Raw genomic sequence first — 23,547 nt, 5'->3', positions numbered from 1 at the left:
TGCCTTGGCGGACAAGTTACTTTCTTTAGGTAACGCCTTATGAATAACAATTCTGCGTGGATGGGGCAACTGATATAAAAATAATAAAGCAGCACCACTAAAATGAAGCCTTGCTAAAATAATGAGGAATAAAATGGCAAGTGACTAGGCGAGAGGGCGCAAGCCTCAGACCCAAGCTAAAATAAATGTGCCTAAATAAACGCTAAAATAACCTCAACAGTTTCAGCCATGTCCAGAGGGGCACAGCCTCCTGACAAAGGATCCACGACCCCACCCTGCCCTGCTTGCTGCAGTACCATATGGCGGTGGTGTTGTGCGTGAACACCTGCACTACCTTTCCCTTGAGAGAGGGTAGAAATGCTTTCAATGGTAGTCTGAACGCACGGAGCTCCAATGGCTGCCCATCCCAGGAGTGATGCATCTGTCACTACTGTCAGGTCTGGTTGGGGTAGAAAAACATATCTTCTTCTGAACCAACTGCATTGCGTTAGCCACCACTGCAGATCTTGCACAGTTCCATCCGAGATCTGGATCACGTCAGAAAGATTTCCCTGATGCTGCACCCACTGGAAGTTCAGGCCCCACTGCAGACCCCACCTATGCCATCGGGCATGAGTCACCAACAGGATGCAGGAGACCATTAGACCTATCACCCTCAGAGTCATTCTCACCAAAATCCCAAATAGAGGCTGAAACATCTGTATCATAGCCTGAATATCCTGGACTCGTTACTGAGGAGGATAAGCCAGCAACTGCACTGAGTCCAGAACAGCTCCAATGAAAGGGAGCATCTGCAAGAGTGTCAGGTGAGACTTTGGCACGTGGATAGTGAATCCCAGCGAATGCAGAAGGTCCGCTCTAGACTGGAGGTGGGAGACGACAGCCTGAGGTGTGGAACTATTGCTATACATGAAGCATTCACCCCTGGCACTTTCTTCACTGTTCTCGCCATGAGGTGACATGGTATCAGGAAAAAGTGATAGCAACCTTTAGAACGATAACACCCTCTCCAGCTTTGGTAGGCTTAGCTGTTACAAGAGTTTAACACAGCTCCCAAAAAAGTTTGGCTTTTTGTGGATCGTGACTTAACTATTTTTTGTGCACTTCTGTTTGAATCCTAGACTTTGTAACAGAGACAATGCTGCATATGTGTGCCAGGCATGGTTGTTGGATGCTGCTCTTTATCAACCAATCATATAGTTATGGGAAGATATGTACTGTTGTTTCATCACAGATGTGCAGCTACCACGACTAGACATTTGGTGTACACCCTCAGGGATGCTGTGAGCCCCAATGGTAAATCTTTGAATTAGGAATGTTGCACATTTCCCAAAAAGCAGAGGTAACACAGATGTGCTGGATGTATGAGGATGTGAAAGTAGGCATTTTCAAGATAGAGTGCCACCATGTAGCCATTTTGAAGTGCCCTGGAAGGATACAGCAAGATAGTAGCCCAAGATCAGTATTTTGGGAACAAGAAACTACAGGAAGCACACTCCTTGGCCCCGCTGGAGTCTGGGGAATGGTTCGATGGCACCTTTTCTGACAAGTGCCTGTACTTCCTCTTGCAACTGTCGTAGATGGTCTTGACTATGTGCCTGGTGGTTGGTAGTGTGGTGTGGCACGCCAAGCAGTACCCCTGCTAAACACTGGCAAGGACCGCTTGTCTGAGGTGATTTCCTCTAACTTTGAAAGGAATAATATTATTGTCTTCAGACAGGTGTTTTTTGATCGGGTGATGATGGAAGAGTCACTGTTTGGAGGCTCTCTTTTGGACTTGTAAACGAGCAAGGAGTCGGTTGCATAAATCCCTTTATGTACAGAGGATCATCAGGGGCAGGTTTGTACTTTTTCCTCAACCCTTGGGCGACTATTCCGACCTTTATTGGCTCTTGAAATTCTTGAAGGCACATTTGGTCATGCTTTTCAGCAAGAGTAGGTACTAGACCGACCTATGGTTTTTAAAAGTGTCTCCATGGGAAAATCGTCCTCCTCTTCCACATCATCGAGTTTTAATTTATGGTGGTCAGTTGTCCTTTGTATTACAGCGTGGTAAGCCGTGGTATCGTCTGGAGGTGATCTTTTAACTGGATATGCCTCTGTTCTACTGTCCTCATGTGTCAAAGTTATAATCCTCCATGGACCTTTACCAGAAGAGATCAAACTAAGGCTCCAGGGGGCCATAAGTACTACACCTGTTTGAGTCTCAATAGTCAGACTGAACAGACTCCTGAGGTGATGGCACTGGTAAATGGGGTTGTGGTGAAGGGGTGTGTGATGCAGGTTGTGGTACAGGACTAGTGGCCTTGTCCTCACTCCTTCTAGGAATAGCATATAGTTCTGATTTCTATTAGATTTGTTCCTCAAACATGAGCTTCCTCTTCTTCCAAGGTGTTGCTGTGGAATGTGAGTATCCTTCTGAGGTAGTGGCTGGGAAATTAACCTGCCACTTACCCTCTGTTTCTCCTTTCAATACCCCAACCTCGTTTAGCCCTCATTGTATCCCCTTGTGGTGGGCAATAAAACTACAAGGAGGCCCATTTTGCAAATCTCCCCTCTAGGAAAATGGCTCCCTGTTGCACTTACCCCCTGCTTTTTGCCTGATATTGATGCTGACTTGACTAAGAAGTGTGCTGGGACCCTGCTACCAGGCCCCGGCAGCAGTGTTCTTTCACTACATATGTACCATTGATTCCACAATTGGCACACCCCTGGTACACAGATAAGTCCCTTGTAAAGGGTTCCAGTGGTACCATGGGCCCTGTGACCAGGAAAGGTCCCTAAGGGCTGCAGCATGTGTTGTGCCACCCTAAGGGACCCCCTCACCTAACACATGCACACTGCCATTGCAGATTGTGTGTGTTGGTGGGGAGAAAAAGGCAAGGATGCCATGCACACCAAATACTGCCTGTGGCATAGGTAAGTCACCCCTCTAGCAGGCCATAAAGCTCTAAGGCAGGGTGCACTATACCACAGGTGAGAGCATAGCTGCACGAGCAATATGCCCCTACAGTGTATAAGTCCATTCATAGACATTGTAAGTACAGTGTGGCCATATCAAGTATATGGTCTGGGAGTTTGTCAAAACAAACTCCAGAGTTACATAATGGCTACACTAAACACTGGGAAGTTTGGTATCAAATTTCTCAGAATAATAAACCCACACTGATGTCAGTGCTGGATTTATTTATTTTTTGTAAAAGGAAAAAGAGGGCATCCCCCTATATTTTACCCAGTCCTTCAGTGCAGTACTGACTGGTCTGTGCCAACCTGCCACTGAGACAAGTTTCTGGCCCCATGGGGTGAGAGCCTTTGTGCTCTCTGAGGCCAGAAACAAAGCCTGCACTGGGTGGAGGTGCTTCACACCTCCCCCCTGCAGGAAATGTAATACCTAGCAGTGAGCCTCAAAGGCTCAGGCTTCGTGTTACAATGCCCCAGGGCACTCCAACTAGTGGAGATGCCTGCACCCCGGACACAGCCCCCACTTTTGGCGGCAAGTCCAGAGGAGATAATGGGAAAAACAGGGAGGAGTCAACATCCAGCCAGGTAAACCCCTAAGGTGTCCTGATCTGAGGTGACCCCTGCCTTCGGAAATCCTCCATCTTGCTTTGGAGTATTCCCCCCAATAGTATTAGGGATGTGCCCCTCTCCCCATAGGGAGGAGGCACAAAGAGGGTGTAACCACCCTCAAGGACAGTAGCCATGGACTACTACCCTTCAGTCCTAAACACACCCCTAAATTTAGAATTTAAGGGCAACCCTAAACCCAGGAAATCAGATTCCTGCAACCTACAACAAGAACAAGGACTGCTGACCTGAAAGCCCCGCAGAGACGACGCAGACAACTGACTTGGCCCCAGCCCTACCGGCCTGTCTCCAGACTCAAGGAACCTGCACAGCGACACATACAGCTGGACCAGTGACCATCGGGGACTCAGAGGACTGACCTTCACATAAAGGACCAAGAACCTCCAGAGGACAGGGGCTCTGTCCACAAACAACTACAAAACAGCAACAAGAAACCAACTTTAAAGAGAGTCTCACTTCCGGCCAGAAGTGTGAGTCCTCACACTCTGCAACCGATGCCCCCGGCTCGAGCTTGGAGAAACCAAAACTGCAGAGAGGACTCCGAGGTGACTCCAATGACGTAGACACCCTGAGTCGACCTCCCTGCAGCCCCACAGCGATGCCTGCAGAGAGGATCCAGAGGCTCCCTCTGACTGCGACTGCCAGGTAACAAAGGAACCCGACGCCTGGACCAAGTACTGCACCTGCCGCCACAGGACCGAGAAGAACTACCTACCAGTGCAGGAGTGACCAGCAGGTGGCCCTTATCCTAGCACAGTCGGTGGCTGGCCCGAGAAGCCCCCCTGTGCCCTGCCGGCATCGCCAGAGTGACCCCCGGGTCCCTCCACTGTTTTCAATACAAAACCCGACGCCTACTTTGCACACTGCACCCAGCTGCCCCTGTGCCGCTGAGGGTGTGTTTTGTGTGCTTGTGTGTGTGTCCCCACCAAGTGCTTTACAAAAACGACCCTGGTCTGCTCCCTGAGGACGCAGGTACTTACCTGCTAGCAGATTGGAACCGGAGCGCCCCTGTTCTCCATAGGCACCTATGTGTTTTGGGCCCTCCTTTGACCTCTGCACCTGACCAGCACTGTGTTGCTGGTGCGGTGGCTTTGAGGATGCCTTGAACCCCCAACGGTGGGCTGCCTAAACCCAGGAGATTGACTGTGTAAGTGCTTTACTTACCTGAAAAACTATTACTTACCTCCCCCAGGAACTGTTAAAAATATAGCTATTTGCCATTTTAACCAAAACTCTGTGTACTACTGTTTTAAACCAAAGTTCTAGACTTACCTGTGTGAAGTACCTAAGTTTATGTACTTACCTAAAATTTGAATCTTGTGGTTCCAAAAATAAAGAAAATATATTTTACTATATAAAAACCTATTGGCCTGGAGTTAAGTCTTTGAGTGTGTGTTCCTCATTTATTGTCTGTGTGTGTACAACAAATGCTTAACACTACCCTCTGATAAGCCTACTGCTCGACCACACTACCACAAAATAGAGCATTAGTATTATCTAATTTTGCCACTATCAACCGCTCAGGGGAAACCTTGGACTCTGTGCACACTCTCTCTCTCACTTTGAGATAGTATATACAGAGCCAACTTCCTACATCCTCTTCTTGCCTCTCAAACTTTTTGGGTGCTTCCTTGTAAGGGAGAGATTAATAAAAGATAAGGCATGCCTCAAAATAAAACCCCATCTGCTGCATCCTTCTTTGTGTCATAGCACACCTTTCAAGAAGAGTTCCAAACTCCTGTTCTATAATGCCCACCTCACCTAGAAATTTGACACCGCCAACGGCTGAAACAGCAAAATGATATGGATGGGTCACTTCCCATTTTCACCTCATGCAAACCCTTTTAATGTGCTCATGGAGCTCTGGAACCTATGTGGCACAGGTGGAATGACTCAACTCCAACAAAGGTATCAAAATCTTTTGATGGAGTCTGCTTCACAGCAGGCTTTGGAGCAGATTTCGCTTCCAAGGATTGGTTATATTGAGACTTCAGATTGAAGCAGAATCGGCTCTGGACAAAGCTTGTAGCTCTTGGCTCAAGGCTTTTCGAAGCCGAAGCACTTTCTTGATGTCTAAGAAGGCTTGATGCCAGAAGCCAAACCAGTATCCCGATACCTTTTATAGCTAGTCTTGAAGCTTGAGTCCCTCCACAGCGGAGTTAAGCCTGTATCTGAGACTGCTTTTGAGGTCAATCCCCAAAAGGGCCGATCCTCGAAGATGGGTCGGTGGATGCGGCTTTTGGCGTAGCCTTTGTCTTTGGAGCTTCCTTGCTGCCCTGCAGGCTACCTCCTTTCTGTAGGAAAGTGCCTCATTTGACATGGTCACACACTAATTGCCTGGTTTGTGGTGTAATTTCGACTGAAAGTGCACTGGGTTCCTGCTAACCAGGACACCAGTGCCAGATCTCTCTCTCCTAAAACCGCACAGTCGTTTTTCTCAATTGGCAAAATATGTAGCACCAACTGCAAGTCCCTAGTAAATGGTACCCCTGGTGCCTGGGGTACTAAGGAGGCCCATAAAGGGCTGTAGCATGAATTGTGCCACCCTGAGGGACCCCTCAAGCACATGACCAGCTGCTATTGCACACAGCATGTCTTGGTGCAGACTAAAGTGAAAACATGACATGGCACACAGCCTGTGTGCCATGGCCCCTAAGCATTGCATGCAATATATGTAAGTCACCCCTGTAGCAGGCCTTACAGCCCTAAGGCAGGGTGCATTATATTACAAGTGATGGCATATCTGCAGATATGCCCCTGCTATGTCTGTCAATTCTCAGACATGGTAAGTGACCATGAAAGCCCTTTTAAAATGCATGTGCTGGACACCGGTCACCACAAGTTCCCCAGTTGCATGATGGCTTCTCTGAATATAGGGATGTTTGGTATCAAACATCTCTGATTAATAAACCGTCACTGATGCCAGGGAGGGATTTATTAATAACTTGACCCAGAGGGCATCTAAGAGGTGCCTCCTGAAAACCTTCCAGCTACTAGTGGGACATGACAGGTTTAGGCACCATAGACCTGTTTCTGGCCCCCCCAAAGTGAGGGCCAGCACTCTTGAGGGCCAGAGACAAAAGCCTGCACTGGGCGGGGGTATTATCACCTCACCCAGGCAGGATGGGCATTCCAAGCCGGGAAGATTCAAACGCCTAGTAACTTTTGTAATGCGACCCAGGTCTCTCCAGATGGCAGAGATGACTGATCCCCCTGTTCTGACTCCACTTTTGGCAGCAGCACAGGCGGGCAGATTAGGAGGTGTGCCCATTTCATACCAGTCCCACCCCTAAGGTGGTTAAGCTGAAGAGGACACTACTTTTTACATTTCTCCATCTTGTTTGGAAGAATTTAGGCCACTCCCAGTGGAAGTGGTCAGAGAGTGGGTAGTCACCCTAAAGGTGGGCAGCACATTGACTACCGCCCGGCACTCCCTGTAACGCCCCTAAAGTGGGAATTTAGGTGGCACTCCTGAAAGCTAGAAGTCCGATCCTGATGACCTAAGAAGCAAAAGACAAAGAAGAGATGCATCTGCGGAAGAGGAAAAGAAGCACTGGCCTGCTTGCTGACCTCAACGGATTCTGCCCAAAGGGACGACTAGTCCTGCAGATGGGTCTCCAAGAAACCCAGGAGAACTGTCTGCCTTCTATAAAGAGTCAAGATTACAGTGAGCAGCATCTAATGCTTTGAAAGAAATTCCCAAGAAAGGACTCTGCAGCCTCCAGAACAGCAAAGACATGACACCCGAAGTGACCTCTGCACCTTATGTTTACGACCTGAGGTGAAGCCAACAAACAGTGCCAGCAAGGTTCCCCAGCTATCCAGAGTCAGAGTCCAGAGTGGTCCCCCCATATCGGACTTCCTAAAGTAGCCTGCAACCCCTGCATGCAAACCCCCTCTCCTGCATCCTTGTGTTGAGAGAAAATCCAGCACCACCAGCAACCACTGCACCTGTCGCCCTGTACCCCATCTGAGGTGGGTCACTGGTGTCAACGATGTTCCCCAGCTCCTTTGAGCTCGAGTGCACCCTTGTCCCCATCCCACCCCTCACCCCTCCCCCAAATGGTGCTGCAGCCTCAATACACAGGACCAACTGACCACAAGAGCTCCCAGACGAAGAAAGCCCACTCTTGCATCTGTCAGCCCTGGAGAAAAGGACCAAAGGTGCACCTATGTTCCCAATCAGCCCAAGTCTACAACCTACCTGTTTGTTGTCCCCGACTGGCTTCCTAGCCAGAGCCTGCAGCCTGTCTTCATAAGGACCAAACTCCAATAGGAAACCATTGGGCACCCGATGCCTTACTACACCCCTGTACCTGACCTCCCCAGTGCTGTCCAGAGTAACCTGCTGGTGTGGCTCTGATCAGTACCCAGTACTTACTTTACCTCCTTGAGATTGGCCTCATAAGTTATTGTTACCCTGAGTTTGCTGAACAGTGTTTTTCTCCATAGGTTAAAATTGAAGAACTCTGAGAATTGCACTAAGTGTTGATTTTTTAAACTGAAAGGTATTTATGCCTACAAAAGTGCTATCAGATTACAAAAGTCTAACTGCTCGCCCACACACCCACAAAATAGAGCGTTAGACAACATTGAACGATGGAGAGGATGTGGCGTAACGGCCACAGCTGCTGACTTTGGAGCTGGGGAACCACATTTGAGTCACGCCACCGGCTCAACATTCTGTAATTCTGGGCAACTCACTTTATCTCACCATGCCTACCAAAAATGAATGTGTCCTTGTGTAACGTAACTGGTGCTCACGTAGAGCACTCCAATGCCTTCGGGTCGAGTTTGTTCAGTATAAAACTGCCCAACAAAACCAAAAAAAAGTAATATCTAGTTTTGCCTCTGTAAACCAATTGGGGATCTAATGAAGTCTCTGCACGGTGTAGTTCTTTTTAGTGCACCGTATTGAGAGACAGCGTCCTACAGTGACGTAACAGCCCTTGGAGGAGAAGACCTCAGGGCTCTGCTCCTTCTGTGCTGCCGGTATACCACAGAGCCCTTTACCCTCATAGTAGATCTAGGTTTCAATGGAGCAGAGTGCAGCAGGTATATCGGTGAGGTCTTGATGCTACATCTTGTAAAGTGTCCAGAAATATTTTCTGCAATATCTGTCTTTTAATTCTTGAACACCTGGCATGCTGAACAGGTGGACTCCTTGTGTTCTGAAGACACACAGAGTGGTCAGACCACAGGTATGCGTGGTCGCAATTGGAGCACAACTGAAAGGACATATTCTCCATACCTGCCTCACCAATCAGTCTTTCTTGAAACAACCTGAGTCCTGGAAAGGAACTGCTCTGATGCGGTTTGAAACAGAACCACCTGTGGATGAATCTTTTGATGATAGATCAGGATACTCGAGGACTGAAACCAAAAGAATGGGGAAGTTGTTGACAGTCCCAGAGCTCGAACTGTAACGTCCACACCCGACAGGAGTTCACTAAAGCTAAGTGAATGTCCTGGTACATTGTGGGATTAGAAAGGAGTCACAAGTTATGGCCCAACACCAGATGGCTAAGAAATATGCAAAGTATGTGATCTATGGCAGCACATACTACAAACATAACATTATAATACAGCAAAACATCAAACATCAGAGACACGAAAAATACAGCTACATGCAAGAATGGGAAAACAAAAGAACTATACATGAGTTACAGGGAATATCCCAAAGTCAAACACCCCATGGAAACAAGTATAAGGGATTTGAGGAAGAGGATGAAACTGGAAGAGTAAAATAAGATCCCACAAATCCAGATACCATTAGAGAAACATGACATCACACAGACATGCCCACAACTGGCGAAAATGTCAAACAGCATTGTGTTCTGGTGTGCTACACAAAAATGAACACACATTTTATGAGGAAGCCATCAAGCTCAACACTTATATTATGATTTTAAAGGAAAAATCTCAATGCATGAGGAATGGGTAACCAGGAAATACACTTTTGGTATATGAAACATCCATGATTTGTCACGGATTTGAGAGCCATCTCTAATAAAATAGAAATGATGATGCAGCAGTCGCACATACCATCATCAAACAACTAGAAGCAAAATGATGGCCTAAACCCTCGGATATGATTGGACAACAGAAACTACTGGGCCAGGAGATGTGAGGAAAGCAAAGAGTCTAGGTAAGAAGAGGTCTGTGAAGAAAAAAAAAGTCTAAAAAGATAAACCAACAACAGGAATGACTGCAGCTAGACATGAAAATGGGACAGAATCCAGCCAAAAAGGAAGATTGATGGGTACAAGGGAAAATCCAGGCAGAGGGAAAGAGGAAAAGACAGACTGCAGAGAGAAACACTGGGGAAAAAGAGGAAAGGACTAAGTTCAGTTAGCGAGTCTGAAAGAAAGCAGAAAACCAGAGCCTAGTCTGAGGTAGAGACAGCAAAGCAAAGGGCAGATACCAGACAGGGATATGGGCTGTCTGACTAACACAACGGACTGGATATACACAAAGAGGCGAGCAGAAAGAACAAAGAGCAAAAAAATGTTGATGACCACTGCAAGGTGGTCAGCGGGCAGGACTGGTGGCCTGTGCTAGAGAGTTACCTATTAGCCAGATCAATTGCTTCACTGTTCGGGGGAGGGATCAGGAAACAGGCAGATGGAACCATGGCCACATTCCCTGTGGGACTGATGACCTTCCATTTTGTCCTTTGAGAATTGTCTTCCAGGACACATTCGTCATTCTTACATATGGTGATCTAGAAGAAACAAATGTTCAAGTCCATTAATGAGCACACTGACCTCAAAGCGAATACAACAGTCATAGGGCTCCATGTGTTGCAAATTAGCTTATCTGGTTCTATATACAACATGTTTGAACCAATCTCCAGTGAGCCAATAAAGAAAAACAGAATTATCTATGTTTTCCCACAATTCATAGAAGAACAAGTTACTTACCTTTGGTAATGCCTTATCTGGTAGAGACAATATCTAGTTGCAGATTCCTTACCTTTGAATTCTCCCCAGGTGTCAGACTGGATTCGGAAGATGTTCGTGAGCAGTACCCCTGCACGCCTCTAGGTGGCATTGATCGGCTCGAAGTCTGCCGTCACCGCCAGATATTATTTTGCGGTTCCTATATAGGCACCACACCGGCACGCTGACGTCAGTTTTGTTTCACGACTTTCCACACTAGAAGTGCAGAGCCGTGAAGAACACTGACCACTGGTATGTCAAAACTAAGACCCTGAAATGGGAGTCCCTGTCCCTAGAAATCATTTAGCAAAGAGGGAAGGATGGGTGGGTCGGTAAGGAATCTGCTACTAGACATTGTCTCTACCAGATAAGGCATTACTGAAGGTAAGTAACTGGTTCATCCGATATAGACTTCTAGTTGCAAATTCCTTACCTTTGAATAGATACCAAAGCAATACCATCCCTGGAGGTATGTCTGCGAACCAAGTTCATACTAGAAAGTCCTGTAAGACCGAATGGGCAAAGTGCCCATCCCTACGGACCTGACTGTCCAGGCAGTAGTGTTTAGTAAACACGTGCAGAGATGCCCATGTTGCCACCTGATAGATGTCAAGGATTGGAACTCTGCATGGTAATGCTTTGGTTGCAGCTTTAGATCTGGTAAAATGGGCAGGCAAACCCTCAAGGTTTTGCTTCTTAGCCACTACGTAGCACATTTTAATGCAGACTACGACCCTTCTGGAGATGGTTTTCTTCTGCACTGCCCAACCTTTATTCGGACCCACACAACCAACAAAGAGTTGATTATCCACTGGAACTGTCTGGTACAATCAAGGTAGAATACCAACGCTCTATTTGGGTCCAGGCGGTGGAGAATCTCCTCTTCCTTAGAAGGACGCGAGTGTGTAAAAAGTAGGCAAGGTGATGGATTGGCCTACATGAAAGGGCGGAACAACTTTTGGCAGAAAGAAGGCCCTAGCACAAAGCACCACTTTGTCAGGATAGATGGAAAGGTAGGGTGGGTTAGATGACAATGCCTGCAGCTCACTCACCCTGTGGGAAGATGTAATAGCCACAGGAAGGCTGTTGTCAAAGTGAGAAGCTTGAGAGGGCAGTTGTGGAGAGCCTCGAAAGGAGCGCACATCAGAAATGTCAAAACCAAATTTAGATCCCATAAGGGCATATAAATAGGAAAGAGATGAGGGAGTCCTTTGAAGGCCCTATTTACAACAGGGGACATAAACAAAGAAGGCTGATTAGGTAACCAAAAAAAAAACAGAAACAGCAGACAAACAACCTTTAACAGAGTCAGGGAAAGGCAAAGGAAACGATAAACAACAAGACCTCAGAGAGAGGGGCAGAAAGGGGGTCAAGGGACTTGTCAACAAAGTTTTTTAACCAACAGGTGTATACCGTTTTGATGGAAGGGCACCTGGCTGCCAAGTTTACCTTACAGACTTCAGGAGGAAGGTCAAAGGCTGTCAACTGTCACCGCTCAATCTCTACGCAAGAAGGCAGAGAGTTGACAGGTTCAGGTGAAAAGCCCTCCCTTCATGCTGTGACAGAAGATCATGCCCAAGGGGCAGTCTGCTCGGAGGATCGATGGACATGCTTAGCAGGTCAGAACACCAGACACTCTGTGCCCACTCCGGAGCCACAAAGATTACTTGGGCCTGGTTGTTCTTGAGTACTCTGGGCAGAAGTGGTATGGGGGAAAGCCTACAGGAGGCCTGAGTTCCACTTGAGACAAAAAGCGTCTCCAAGCGATTGCCACCTTGGAAACTCCAGTGCACAAAACTGCTGATATTGCACGTTCTATGCTGAGGCGAATAGATTTAAACAATGCTCTCCCCACTGCTGAAAGAGATCATGCACCACCTCCAGATGGGGACGCCATTTGTGATCTGCTAGGCATTTGTATCAGAGTTCATCCACTCTAGAGTTTAGAGATCCCGTTAGATGATGAGCCAACAGGGATATGCCCTGTTGTTCCACCCACGTCCAGAGGCGCAGAGCCTCTTGACAAAGTCCACGACCCCGTCCTTCCCTGCTTCTTGCAGTACCATATGGCAGTGGTGTTTTCCGTGAACATGTGCACCATCTTTCCCTTGATAGAGGGAAGAAATGCTTTAAATGCTAGCTGGATTACACAGAGCTCGAACAGGTTGATGTGGAGTCTGGATTCCGCCAGAAACCAGATGCCTCTGATCTCCACCTCTCCCAGATGGCTGCCCCATCTCAGGTGGGATGCATCTGTCAATAAGGTCAGATCTGGTTGGGGAAGAGAGAGGGATATGCCTCTGACCAAGTCACTGTTTGTTAACCACCAATGCAGATCTTTTACAGTTCCCTCCGAGAACTGTACCTTGTCAGAGAGACTCCCCTGATGCTGCACCCACTTTAGGTCCCACTGCAGAGCCCGCATTTGCCATCTGGCATGTGTCACCAGCAGGATGCAGGAGGCCATGAGGCCCAGCAGCCTCAGAGTCCGTCTCACCGAAACCCAGGACAGAGGCCGAAACATCAGTCTCGTAGCCTGAATATCCTGAACCCACCGCTCGGGAGGATAAGCCCGAAACTGTACTGTGTCCAGAATGGCTCCAATGAAAGGAAGCATCTAAGAGGGAGTCAGGTGTGACTGCCACGTTTATAGTGAACCCCAGCCAATGCAGGAGGTCTGTCAGTCTGGAGGTGGAAGATGACAGTGGGGTGAGCCCACCTTCAACAGGAAGTCGTCGAGATAGGGGAAGACTGAAGGACAAAGGGGAGCATGGTGAACTGAAAGTGATTGTAGCCTACTGTGAACTGCAAGTAACATATCTATCTGTTGGCAGGCAGTGCAGGGATATGAAAATAAGCATCCTGCAAGTCCACCGCTACCATCCAGCCTCCTGGGTCCAGGGCAGAAAGGACCTGAATTAAAGTGAGCGTCCTGAACTTCTCCTTTTTGAGGAAAAGAATGAGGGAGCGAAGGTCTAGAATATGGCAGAGGCCCATGTCCTTTTTGGGGACCAGAAAATAGCGGAAAGCAACCATAACCTACTTCTGGCACCGGAACCCTCTCTATGGCTCCCCTGGTCTAGACAGCCGTAACCTTGCAGAGAAGGGACAAAAGATCCTCCGCCATCCAACCGTAGGATGGTGGCACGAATGGAGGGCTAGTCTTGAGGAGGAGGGAGTAGCCCCTTCAAACTATCTGCAACACCAAGTGATGGATTGCCAGTGGAGCAGGTGATGGCGAATTCTGTCACCAACTGGCCCATGGTGAGGGATAGCAAGACTAGGAAAGTTTACAGGCTACTGAAGGGGGGGGATTGAGGGAGTGGTTGCGGGGGTGTTAAAGGACTGTCCAGCCTGCTTGCTACCTGATCAATGAGGACAGTGGATCCCTCGGCCACGCAGAGGCTGGGTAGAACGCGCAGTAGAGCAGATAGATGAAAATGGACGCAGTCGGAGGCCCCTTTTGTGGCCAGAAAGGGGCAAGAGGCAAACTGGCAGGTATGTCATGGCACTAGCCCAAGGACCTGGCGTAGACCAAAAATGCTTGAAGCACTCGAGCACAGAGCCTACCTCGCCTCTAAAGAGACAGGTGACATCAAAGAGCATGTCCATCACAGAAGTTTGGACATTTCCTGAAAAGCCAGAAGTCCTTAGCCAGGTGAGGCGCCTCATGTGGCAGCACTTGCGCAACCGTATCTCAGTGTTTGGGAGTCGTGGCCCAAAAGGCATGCGCTATTTATGGACCACAAGGGAAGGCTGGCTAAAGAAAAGATCTTCTTCCCAAGTGAGTACAGACTTTTAGATTCCCTAGCCACCCTCCTCACCACCATAGAGTAAGAAGCTCCCTCCTCCGTAGCCATGGTAGAGGAAGAAAGCATGCCAGTATATGGAGAAGTATCCAGTCTGCTGGCTTCATCCAAGTCTGTACACCAGTCCATAGAAAACTCGTGAAGCAGATACTCTAAAGGATCCAGCGACCCCTCCCATTCATCTCTGAAACTAATCCCATAAGAAAAGGGCTCAGGATCAGGCCTAGGAGGCAAGGCTGCTGTCGGTGTCGCATGACACCTATCCAGGTTCATGTCTGAGTCTGCGATGACAACGTGGGCAGCGCCACCCGTGGGTGCAGACAGCGCCGGAAGCATTGGGGAAGGTCGGAGTCGTACCAATGCAGGTCCAGATATGGATCCCTGGGTAACCCTAAGGGGCCCTTTCCGACTTCACTGGGCCCGAAGACACTCCTGCAGTATTCGGCTGCCCAGAAATGAGGTGCATGGTCTCGTAAAACTCTCCAAGTTGGGCAGGGGTCGCTCTGGCTCCCGTAAACTCGGAGAGGTGCTGAGTCACTCCAGGCACAGGGTCCGTGGAACGAGCCTGGAGCGTCAACTCTCCTTCATCTCATCAGCCGACGGACAAAGAGAAGCTGAGGAACGCTTTGACTTTTTGGATTTTATCTTGTGCCTCGACTTACCGATCACCGTGAGGACTTGGAGTGGGACGATGATGAAGGAGGACTCCGTGACCGATCCCGGGACCTTCTGAGTCAAGCACTGGGCTGCCATCAGCATTAGGAACTGTAGGAAGCTGGCTTTTCAAATGATATAACAGAGATATATTGAGCAAAAGGTCCAGGGGTTCCCTTACGTATGGAGCGGGGCTTGCTCTAGCAATCCCAAGGTTCTCTTTTAAGGGGGTAGTGTGGTCGAGCAGCTTTAGGCTTATCAGAGAGGAATATAAGACGTTTACCATAGGCACACAGTCAATAAATGAGGCATATGATTCAAGAAGGAGATCAACATTTAATTTACAAAAATAACAAGTATCTTTATATACGTTTAGGCATCAAAAGCAATATGATCAAGCAAGCACTTTTTGCAATAGAATAACTTTTGAGTTTCAAAAGTCGGCATTTAGTGCATTTTTCAGACAAAGCAATGTTATTCTATGGAGGGAAAACAAGTACGGCATACAAGTATAGTACAGAGATTTACGGAACCAATCTCCTGGACTTAAGGTGAGTATGAGGCAAGGTCAAAGGCCACACCAACAGGTCACACCGGTTGTCAGGGGGCAGCCGAGTGCAGAACAGAGACGGGTGCTCAATGTTAGTCTTGGGGATCGGTCCATTAAAAAGAGGCTGCAGGTTTGGACTGGGAAGCCAGTCAGGTTGAACCAATAAGTGGGCTCACCTTACGGTAGCTCACCTTAGGTGGCGGGGATGGCCTGAGAGGTGGGCACACTTCTCTGACTACTAATTTTCCACCTGGCCAGGTACCAAATGTGCCCGGGGCAGGAGGGTCGGCATCTCTTCTTTGAGAGGAACCAGAACTCCATATCAAGGGCGGTGGGCTTCTTTGAAGCCCCCTGCCTTGGAGTGCAGATTTACAGGTCATCCTGTTGGATGTGGTGTGTGAACCCCTCTCCCACAGCAGGCTTTGTTCCTGTCCGCCCTGGGGCAAAGGCTCTCATACTTGGGGGTCAGAAGCATGTCTGGTGGCGGGCTGGCTAAAACTAGTCAGCACACTGGTAGTTGGTAGGTTTTCAGGGGGTACCTCTAAGCATCAGTGAGGGTTTATTAATATGACAAGTCTGATACCATGCATACCTCTTTTCAGTGAAGCCATCATGCAGCTGGGCACTTCGTGTTGTCCAGTGTCTAGCACATGTACTTAAAATGGCTTCCCTGTTCACTTACTATGTGTAAGAATCATCAAAGACACAGCATGGCATATCTGCTATTGCAGATATGTCTTCACATGTAATATAATGCATCCTGCCTTAGGGCTGTAAGGCCTGCTGTAGGAGTGACTTACACATATTGCATGCAGTATTAGGGGACAGGGTACACAGGCTGTGTACCACATTGCGTTTTCTCTTTTAGCTGCACCAAGACACACAACCTGCAATGGAAGTCTGCATGTGCTAGGTGAGGTGTCCCTGAGGGTGGCACAATACATGCTGCAGCCCTTGGGGACCCTCTTTGGTACCCATGCCCTAGGTACCAGGGGTACCATTTACTAGGGACTTACTGGGGGGGGGGGGGGGGGGGGGGGGCAAAGGTATTGCCAATTGGGGAACAAATGCACAGTTTTAGGGAAAGAAATCTGGCACTGGGGAATTCAAAGGTAAGGAATCTGCAACTAGAAGTCTCTATCAGATAGGTTATTTACCAGGTTTTATACAATGTGTGCTAAATGTATCGAAGAGAACAATTTAGGGGAGGCAGAACAACAATTTGTACTACGGTCAGTCACGTCACCTCCCTAACAGGCATCTATCATATACTCAGTAATGCAAGTCATCCAGAGGAAGCTCTGTAGCTGGGAACAGGAGAGAATTCATCTGTAATAACCAGTGGTTCCTTTAAGTTTTGTGACTGTACATATTACTGGCCACATGTGTAAGGAGGCCGTCTCTCTATATAGTGTACAAAAATGATGTGCACTGTGCAGAACGTTCAAGCAACCGCACCTTGGTTTGCAGAGGTAAAAACCAGAACACCTAGTGCTCTAATTTTTAAGGTAGCTTGGTCGAGCACTTAGGCCAATCTTGGAGAAGTGCTAAGCATTTGTTGTACTTACAGTGTCAATAAAAGTGGACACACATTTAAAGGAATAATTCAAGATCAATTTACAAAAATACTTCAGATTGTTATAAATTTTTTAAGACCAAGAGGGGGGGGGGGGGCAAAGGTATTGCCAATTGGGGAACAAATGCACAGTTTTAGGGAAAGAAATCTGGCACTGGGGACCTGATTAGCAGTAACCCAGTGCACTTTCAGTCAAAACGGCATCAATTACCAAGCAAAAAGTGGGGTTGGCCATCTCAAAAAGGGGTACTTTCCTACAGGTACCGCTTCCTCAAAGCCCTCTGAAGCATGGCCCAACAGTCAGAGCACAACTTTGGGTAGTGCTCGATCTCCAGACACCAAAGACACATGAGGTGCGGATCTGTCAAGGACATCGTACGATGACAGGATCCACAGGGCATGAAGTCAGTCTTTCTGGAGGACATCCTCGATGCATCAGGAGTAAAATAATCAAAATCCTCTCAACAAAAAGTTGAAAAAGACCAGTCAAAAAATGACTTATGGGTAGCTCTCTTCGGATCGGTGCTTACTGGTGCAGAAAGAAAATAACTGACGTCAGCGCACCGGGATAATGAGTATAGGAACTGCAGTGTCATATCTGGCGCAGGCTAAACAGACGAAGGAAGCGGAGCCTATCGACGCCACCTGACTGCGCGCAGGGGTACTGCTCACAAAAAACTTCCAGGTCCAGTCTGACACCTGGGGAGAATTCAAAGGTAAGGAATCTGCAACTAGAAGTCTCTATCAGATAGGTTATTTACCAGGTTTTATACAATGTGTGCTAAATGTATCGAAGAGAACAATTTAGGGGAGGCAGAACAACAATTTGTACTACGGTCAGTCACGTCACCTCCCTAACAGGCATCTATCATATACTCAGTAATGCAAGTCATCCAGAGGAAGCTCTGTAGCTGGGAACAGGAGAGAATTTATCTGTAATAACCAGTGGTTCCTTTAAGTTTTGTGACTGTACATATTACTGGCCACATGTGTAAGGAGGCCGTCTCTCTATATAGTGTACAAAAATGATGTGCACTGTGCAGAAAGTTCAAGCAACCGCACCTTGGTTTGCAGAGGTAAAAACTAGAACACCTAGTGCTCTAATTTTTAAGGTAGCTTGGTCGAGCACTTAGGCCAATCTTGGAGAAGTGCTAAGCATTTGTTGTACTTACAGTGTCAATAAAAGTGGACACACATTTAAAGGAATAATTCAAGATCAATTTACAAAAATACTTCAGATTGTTATAAATTTTTTAAGACCAAGAGAATCAAAATCTATAGTAAGTACTTTTTAAGCTATGATTTTTCAAAGTTTAGAAAAGTCTTGCTTTTGTGACTAATTAAGCACCATAGGAATCAATGGGAGAAAGCTTTAAAGATGCATATAAAATCAGGCAGTCCGTTTACCAGTGTCTCCTTTTGTTTTTATGTTAAGGTCGTCAAGAAGTTATGTGGACCAGCTGGAGAAGGTCGGGCGGTTCCCAGTTTTGGCGGGATCAGCTGCTGAAAAGTCTCTGGAGCTGGTGCAGGACCACTGCGGTGGACCTCTTGGAAAAACAATGCACAGGAGAACGACAACAGAAGTTCGTTGGGTCCTCTTGGAGTGTAGAGGTCGCAAGGAGTGGGGGACCCTTAGAGAACAGCTGGTTCTCCAGTGCAGGGCCCAGGGAGGCCAGATGCAGAGAAGATAGGTGAACTAAAGAGCTGTGCGCAAAGGTGCCCTTGGGAGCAGGAGGCAGGTCACTTTGTGGGTGGATTGCAGGTAAGCAGGGCCACTATGGGGGGTGGTTCTTATGTGTCCTGAAGTCCTTTGACTGGGGTTGCTCCTGGTCCCTTGGGAGTCTGGAATGGACCTTCCTTCTGGGTCTCCGACGTTGGGGGTCCAGTACCCCTGACTATTTCAAGGTTCAGCCACTGGAGGTTGCGGTGCCACCAACCTTGGCACACTTGCAGGGTTTGTTCTCTGGGTCCGTCAGGTGGAATTTGGTCTGCCTGCTGTGTCCAGTTCCTTGATTAGCGACCGGTCAGTGAACTAACTTCACTGGTGTTTTGCTTTTTTGTTGCAGGGCATGATGCCTTCACTCTGGAGGGAGATTTTCAGAAAGGTGGAGGTCATCTGGCATTAAGTAGAGTCCTTCTGATGTCCATGCAACCCCTCAGCGGCAACTGCCGAGTACTGGTTGCAGTAGGCAGGGTTCGGTGCCGCCTTCTTTTGTGCAGCAGGAATCCAGTTCTCGAGCCTTGGATCTTTTTTTGTTGCTGGTCTTTTTGTGTCCTTGGAATCTGATCTGCAGGTCTAGGGGTGCCCACTAAATACTGCATTTAGTGGGCATTTAGGGGAGTACCTAGTAGTAACCAATGGGTCATCTACCTTAGGGTGGCTACATCCACTATGTGACCACTTCCTGTGGGCAGAGGTCACTTTCCTATCCCTGATAGGCTATTCTCCTACCATGCAAGATAAAGGAAAATGAAATAGAAAGGACACCGAATGTGTGGTGCAAGCGGGGTTATCCACTCCTCCTATCCTTTGTGCATTTTCCTGCTGTTGCTCTTGCCACAGGGGCAGTCATCTGCAGCTAGCAGCAGGGCATCAAGCCATTTGAAGCTCGCAGGCATGGCTGTGCACATTTCTGGGGGGAGGAGGTATAACACTTCTGCCCCGGAAGGGCTTTGTTTTTTGAATCCAGAGAGCACAGGTTCTGACCCCAAGGTTCCAGAATTTTGTCTGGTAGTGGCAGGCTGGTTGTGACTTGCCAGCAACCATGGCAGGGTTAGCCAGCTTTTTCAGGGGTCACCTCTAAAGTGGCCCTTGGGTACATTTTGCAATAAATCCAATATAGGTACCAGTTTAGATGTATTGTTCTGAGTTGTTTGATAACAAACAACCCAGCGTTCAGAGAGGCCATCATATAGCTGTAAAACCCGTACTGACCAGTGCCCAGCACGTGCATGTAAAATGGCTGCTCTGTTCACTTACTATGTCCCAGGTTTGGCAAGGACACAGTAGGGGGATATTGCTCATGCTTCTATGCCCACACATGCAGTATAGTGCACCCTGTCTTAGGGCTGAAAGGCCTGCCAGAGGAGAGACTTACCTAAATTGCATGCAGTGTGTAGTGGACAGGTCACACAGGCTGTGTGCCATGTCAGTTTTGCATTTTAGAATTGCACTAGGACACTCTGCCTGCAATGGCAGTGCTGGGTGCACTTTGATGCATGGTCCCTGAGGGTGGCACAATCTGTGCTGCTGCCCTCGGGGGGCTACCCTTACTACCCCATGCCCTTGGTACCTAAGTACCATTTACTAGGGACTTATAGTGTAAGCTAAATGTGTTGCCAATTATGCTAATGCACCACAACAGTTTTGGGAATGAGATCTAGCCCAGGGAAGCTGGTTAGCAGGGGGCCTGGACAGTAACAACTTTTGAAACCACATCAAATACTAGGCAAAAAGTGAGGGGCTAATCATGTCAAAAGAGGCACTTTCCTACAACCTGCATAACAGAATGCATGGATATAGTTCTTGAAAACCCACTACTATACTAAGGCATCATTAGAGAGGTGGTAGATGAGAATGATGTATTAAATATGGAATTGAAGGTAGCAAATGTGGTGCATGTCTTCCATTTTACTCCTCCAAAAAATTGTCCTTAAAGCCAGAGTGTGCCTGTGTATGCTTAGAAGAGGTGCAGACAGTCACCGACATTCCAACGCTGCTTCAAAGGTTGGAAGCTTGTAAAGAGGTAGGCTTCAGCAAGGCTAGGCCAACAGAGTAACAGTGACCAAGTAGAGTACCAGTGACTTCTTTGTCACAATAACATGCTTGTTATTCAGATGGGCCAAACATCTGTCTTCAGAGGAGCATTTCTAGAGCTTGTATATCCCATCTCTAATGCTGCCTTTGTTACAGAGGCAAGAAGCAGGAAGTTTAGCTAAGGTAACTTGAAGCGTAGCTTTGCATTTGTTATGAGGCCGATGGGCATGGAGTTAGGTGAAATAGCAAGGCTGCCTTTTTTATCACTGTCCATTCCTATATTCTTGCCTCCTCTGCACCGCAAGATGAATATTTTCCCACATGAAAAAGGGTCTCCTTAACAGATAGATTTAATGGTTAGAGGGTGATTTCACCACTGCCTTTACAGAGATTCCTTACGTAAGGCTGAATCTTCTGGGGAGCACTGAGTGAGTGTTTCCTGGCAGTGGTGGGGGGGCGCCTAACATAAGAGAGAGTGGGGACTCGGTATCCAAGGGCACCAGGAGTGACTATGGATAAAGTGGGTTCGCCCCATTTGGGAAAATCCGTTGACGGCGGAGACTGTCCTCAATGTTATGTATGCACTGTATGTTTTCTCGCTTGTTATTTGATAGTTACTCATACTGTGCTTAAATTACTAATGGCTTATGGTGGACCATGTACACTATTGTTTGTTATTTGTTGGATGATAAATAAAGGCTTAAAAAAGGCTGAATCGTGAACCAGGACAGCTAATTATGAGAAGAACTACGACACAGATTACCAGGCTGAAATCATTGCTAGGAATCCACAATAATGTTCCACATACTTCCTCAGCTAAGAGCCCTAAGATACTTGCCGAGTGTTTTGGACTGACCTACATGGAACATAAGAGGTCACTTTGAAAACTACGAGCCCCTGACCCAAGAGCTTGTCCTGCTTGATGCTTTCGATCACTGGAGGCAATTTTGAACTACAGATATATGTCAGAATAACATGAAATAATTCTTCTTAGTCAGGTATATTGTGGGTTCAAAGATCATCAACCCCACCTGGTTGTGGTGTTCAGTCCCTATTAGTGTGTCCTAGAAGAAGACCACTGTTTGTCCGCAGCTGATTCTCCAGGGCAAACCTTTATCTTGGAGAGAAAGCTTTTATTGTGGGCACCAAGTCACTATTGGTAATGTTTGTACTAAATGCAAAGCGTAAAATAAAAAACAATTAAGGCCTAAACTAAGACTCTTCAACTTCATGTTGCATCACAAAGATTTACCTAAAAAAGCAAACCTGTCATACTTGGTGTCCTGGGGGTTCAAGTCTGAACAAGAAGTGCAAAGATCTGGACAACCAACAGATGTACCCTGCTCGAGTTCCCTGAAACCCAGCCCAGAGGAGGATCAGAGAATGCCCCCTTGAGTGAAAGACTAACCCCAAAGGTAGAACTTCTCACTGAAAAACCATTTGTCAATCTAACCGAGACCCACCCCAAGCCAGTTTCTACCATACAGTTGGACCTGGTCCCCAACATAAATAATGACTTTTGTTCCTTTCCTGATGCTTTTCTTCTAAAAGTCACAGTTCAGAAAAAGTTTCACTATCAACTTTTTAATAAATGTTTGGGAGGATGTTTTGGCTGCATTTTGGCTTTCTTCACCTGTGGGTCTTGACAGTGCCTTTGAGATTTCCTACTTGAAATAACAAACATACAGATGAATTACATGCTTTTAAGAACCCTGCATTCCAGTTGGACTATAATTTGTTTTAGCTTTGAAATATACTAAAGTGTTCCTCTCTAAAGTCTGGACCTTGCCTACTATATTGGTTTATTCACTGTGTTAAGTCATCCTACATGATTATGAAAATGTCACTTACCCAGTGTACATCTGTTCGTGGCATCAGTCGCAGTAGATTCGCATGTTCTGCAATAGCTCGCCATCTGGTGTTGGGCCGGAGTGTTACAAGTTGTTTTTCTTCGAAGAAGTCTTTCGAGTCACGGGACCGAGTGACTCCTCCTTTTGTCTCCATTGCGCATGGGCGTCGACTCCATCTTCGATTGTTTTTCCCCGCAGAGGGTGAGGTAGGAGTTGAATTGTAGTAATAGTGCCCATGCAATGGAGTGACTAAGTATGCACCTATTTAAGGTTGAGATGATACATATATAAATAATTGAAGGTAACTTCCAAACTGCTACAGGCTCCCGGGGAGGCGGGTGGGCACATGCGAATCTACTGCGACTGATGCCACGAACAGATGTACACTGGGTAAGTGACATTTTCAGTTCGATGGCATCTGTCGCTGTAGATACGCATGTTCTGCAATAGACTAGTAAGCAGTTATTTCCCCAAAAGCGGTGGATCAGCCTGTAGGAGTGGAAGTAGTCTGAAATAATGTCCTTAATACAGCTTGACCTACTGTGGCTTGTTGTGCGGATAACACGTCTACACAGTAGTGCTTGGTGAATGTGTGAGGCGTAGACCATGTGGCTGCCTTACATATTTCTTGCATTGGGATGTTTCCTAGAAAGGCCATGGTAGCACCTTTCTTTCTGGTTGAGTGTGCCCTTGGTGTAATGGGCAGCTGTCGTTTAGCTTTAAGGTAGCAGATTTGGATGCATTTAACTATCCATCTGGCTATACCTTGTTTTGAAATTGGGTTTCCTGCATGAGGTTTTTGAAATGCAATAAAGAGTTGTT

At 47.3% G+C, this 23,547-nt stretch overlaps 1 protein-coding gene across 3 annotated transcripts in view; it reads right to left on the bottom strand.

Moving 5' to 3' along the window:
• MACF1 (microtubule actin crosslinking factor 1) overlaps positions 1-23,547 on the bottom strand; it is a 1,225,213-nt gene that overhangs the window by 893,937 nt on the left and 307,729 nt on the right. For all 3 annotated transcript variants that reach the window (XM_069223412.1, XM_069223414.1, XM_069223413.1), the window contains one exon: positions 10,158-10,312. In XM_069223412.1, coding sequence (XP_069079513.1) covers positions 10,158-10,312 — 155 coding nt within the window. The remainder of the gene's footprint in view (positions 1-10,157; positions 10,313-23,547) is intronic.

This window comes from Pleurodeles waltl, chromosome 3_1 (assembly GCF_031143425.1).
Source record: "Pleurodeles waltl isolate 20211129_DDA chromosome 3_1, aPleWal1.hap1.20221129, whole genome shotgun sequence".
Classification (NCBI taxonomy): Eukaryota; Metazoa; Chordata; class Amphibia; order Caudata; family Salamandridae; genus Pleurodeles; species Pleurodeles waltl.
Note: the sequence above shows the minus strand (reverse complement) of the source record. Positions and strands in the feature narration are given on the sequence as shown.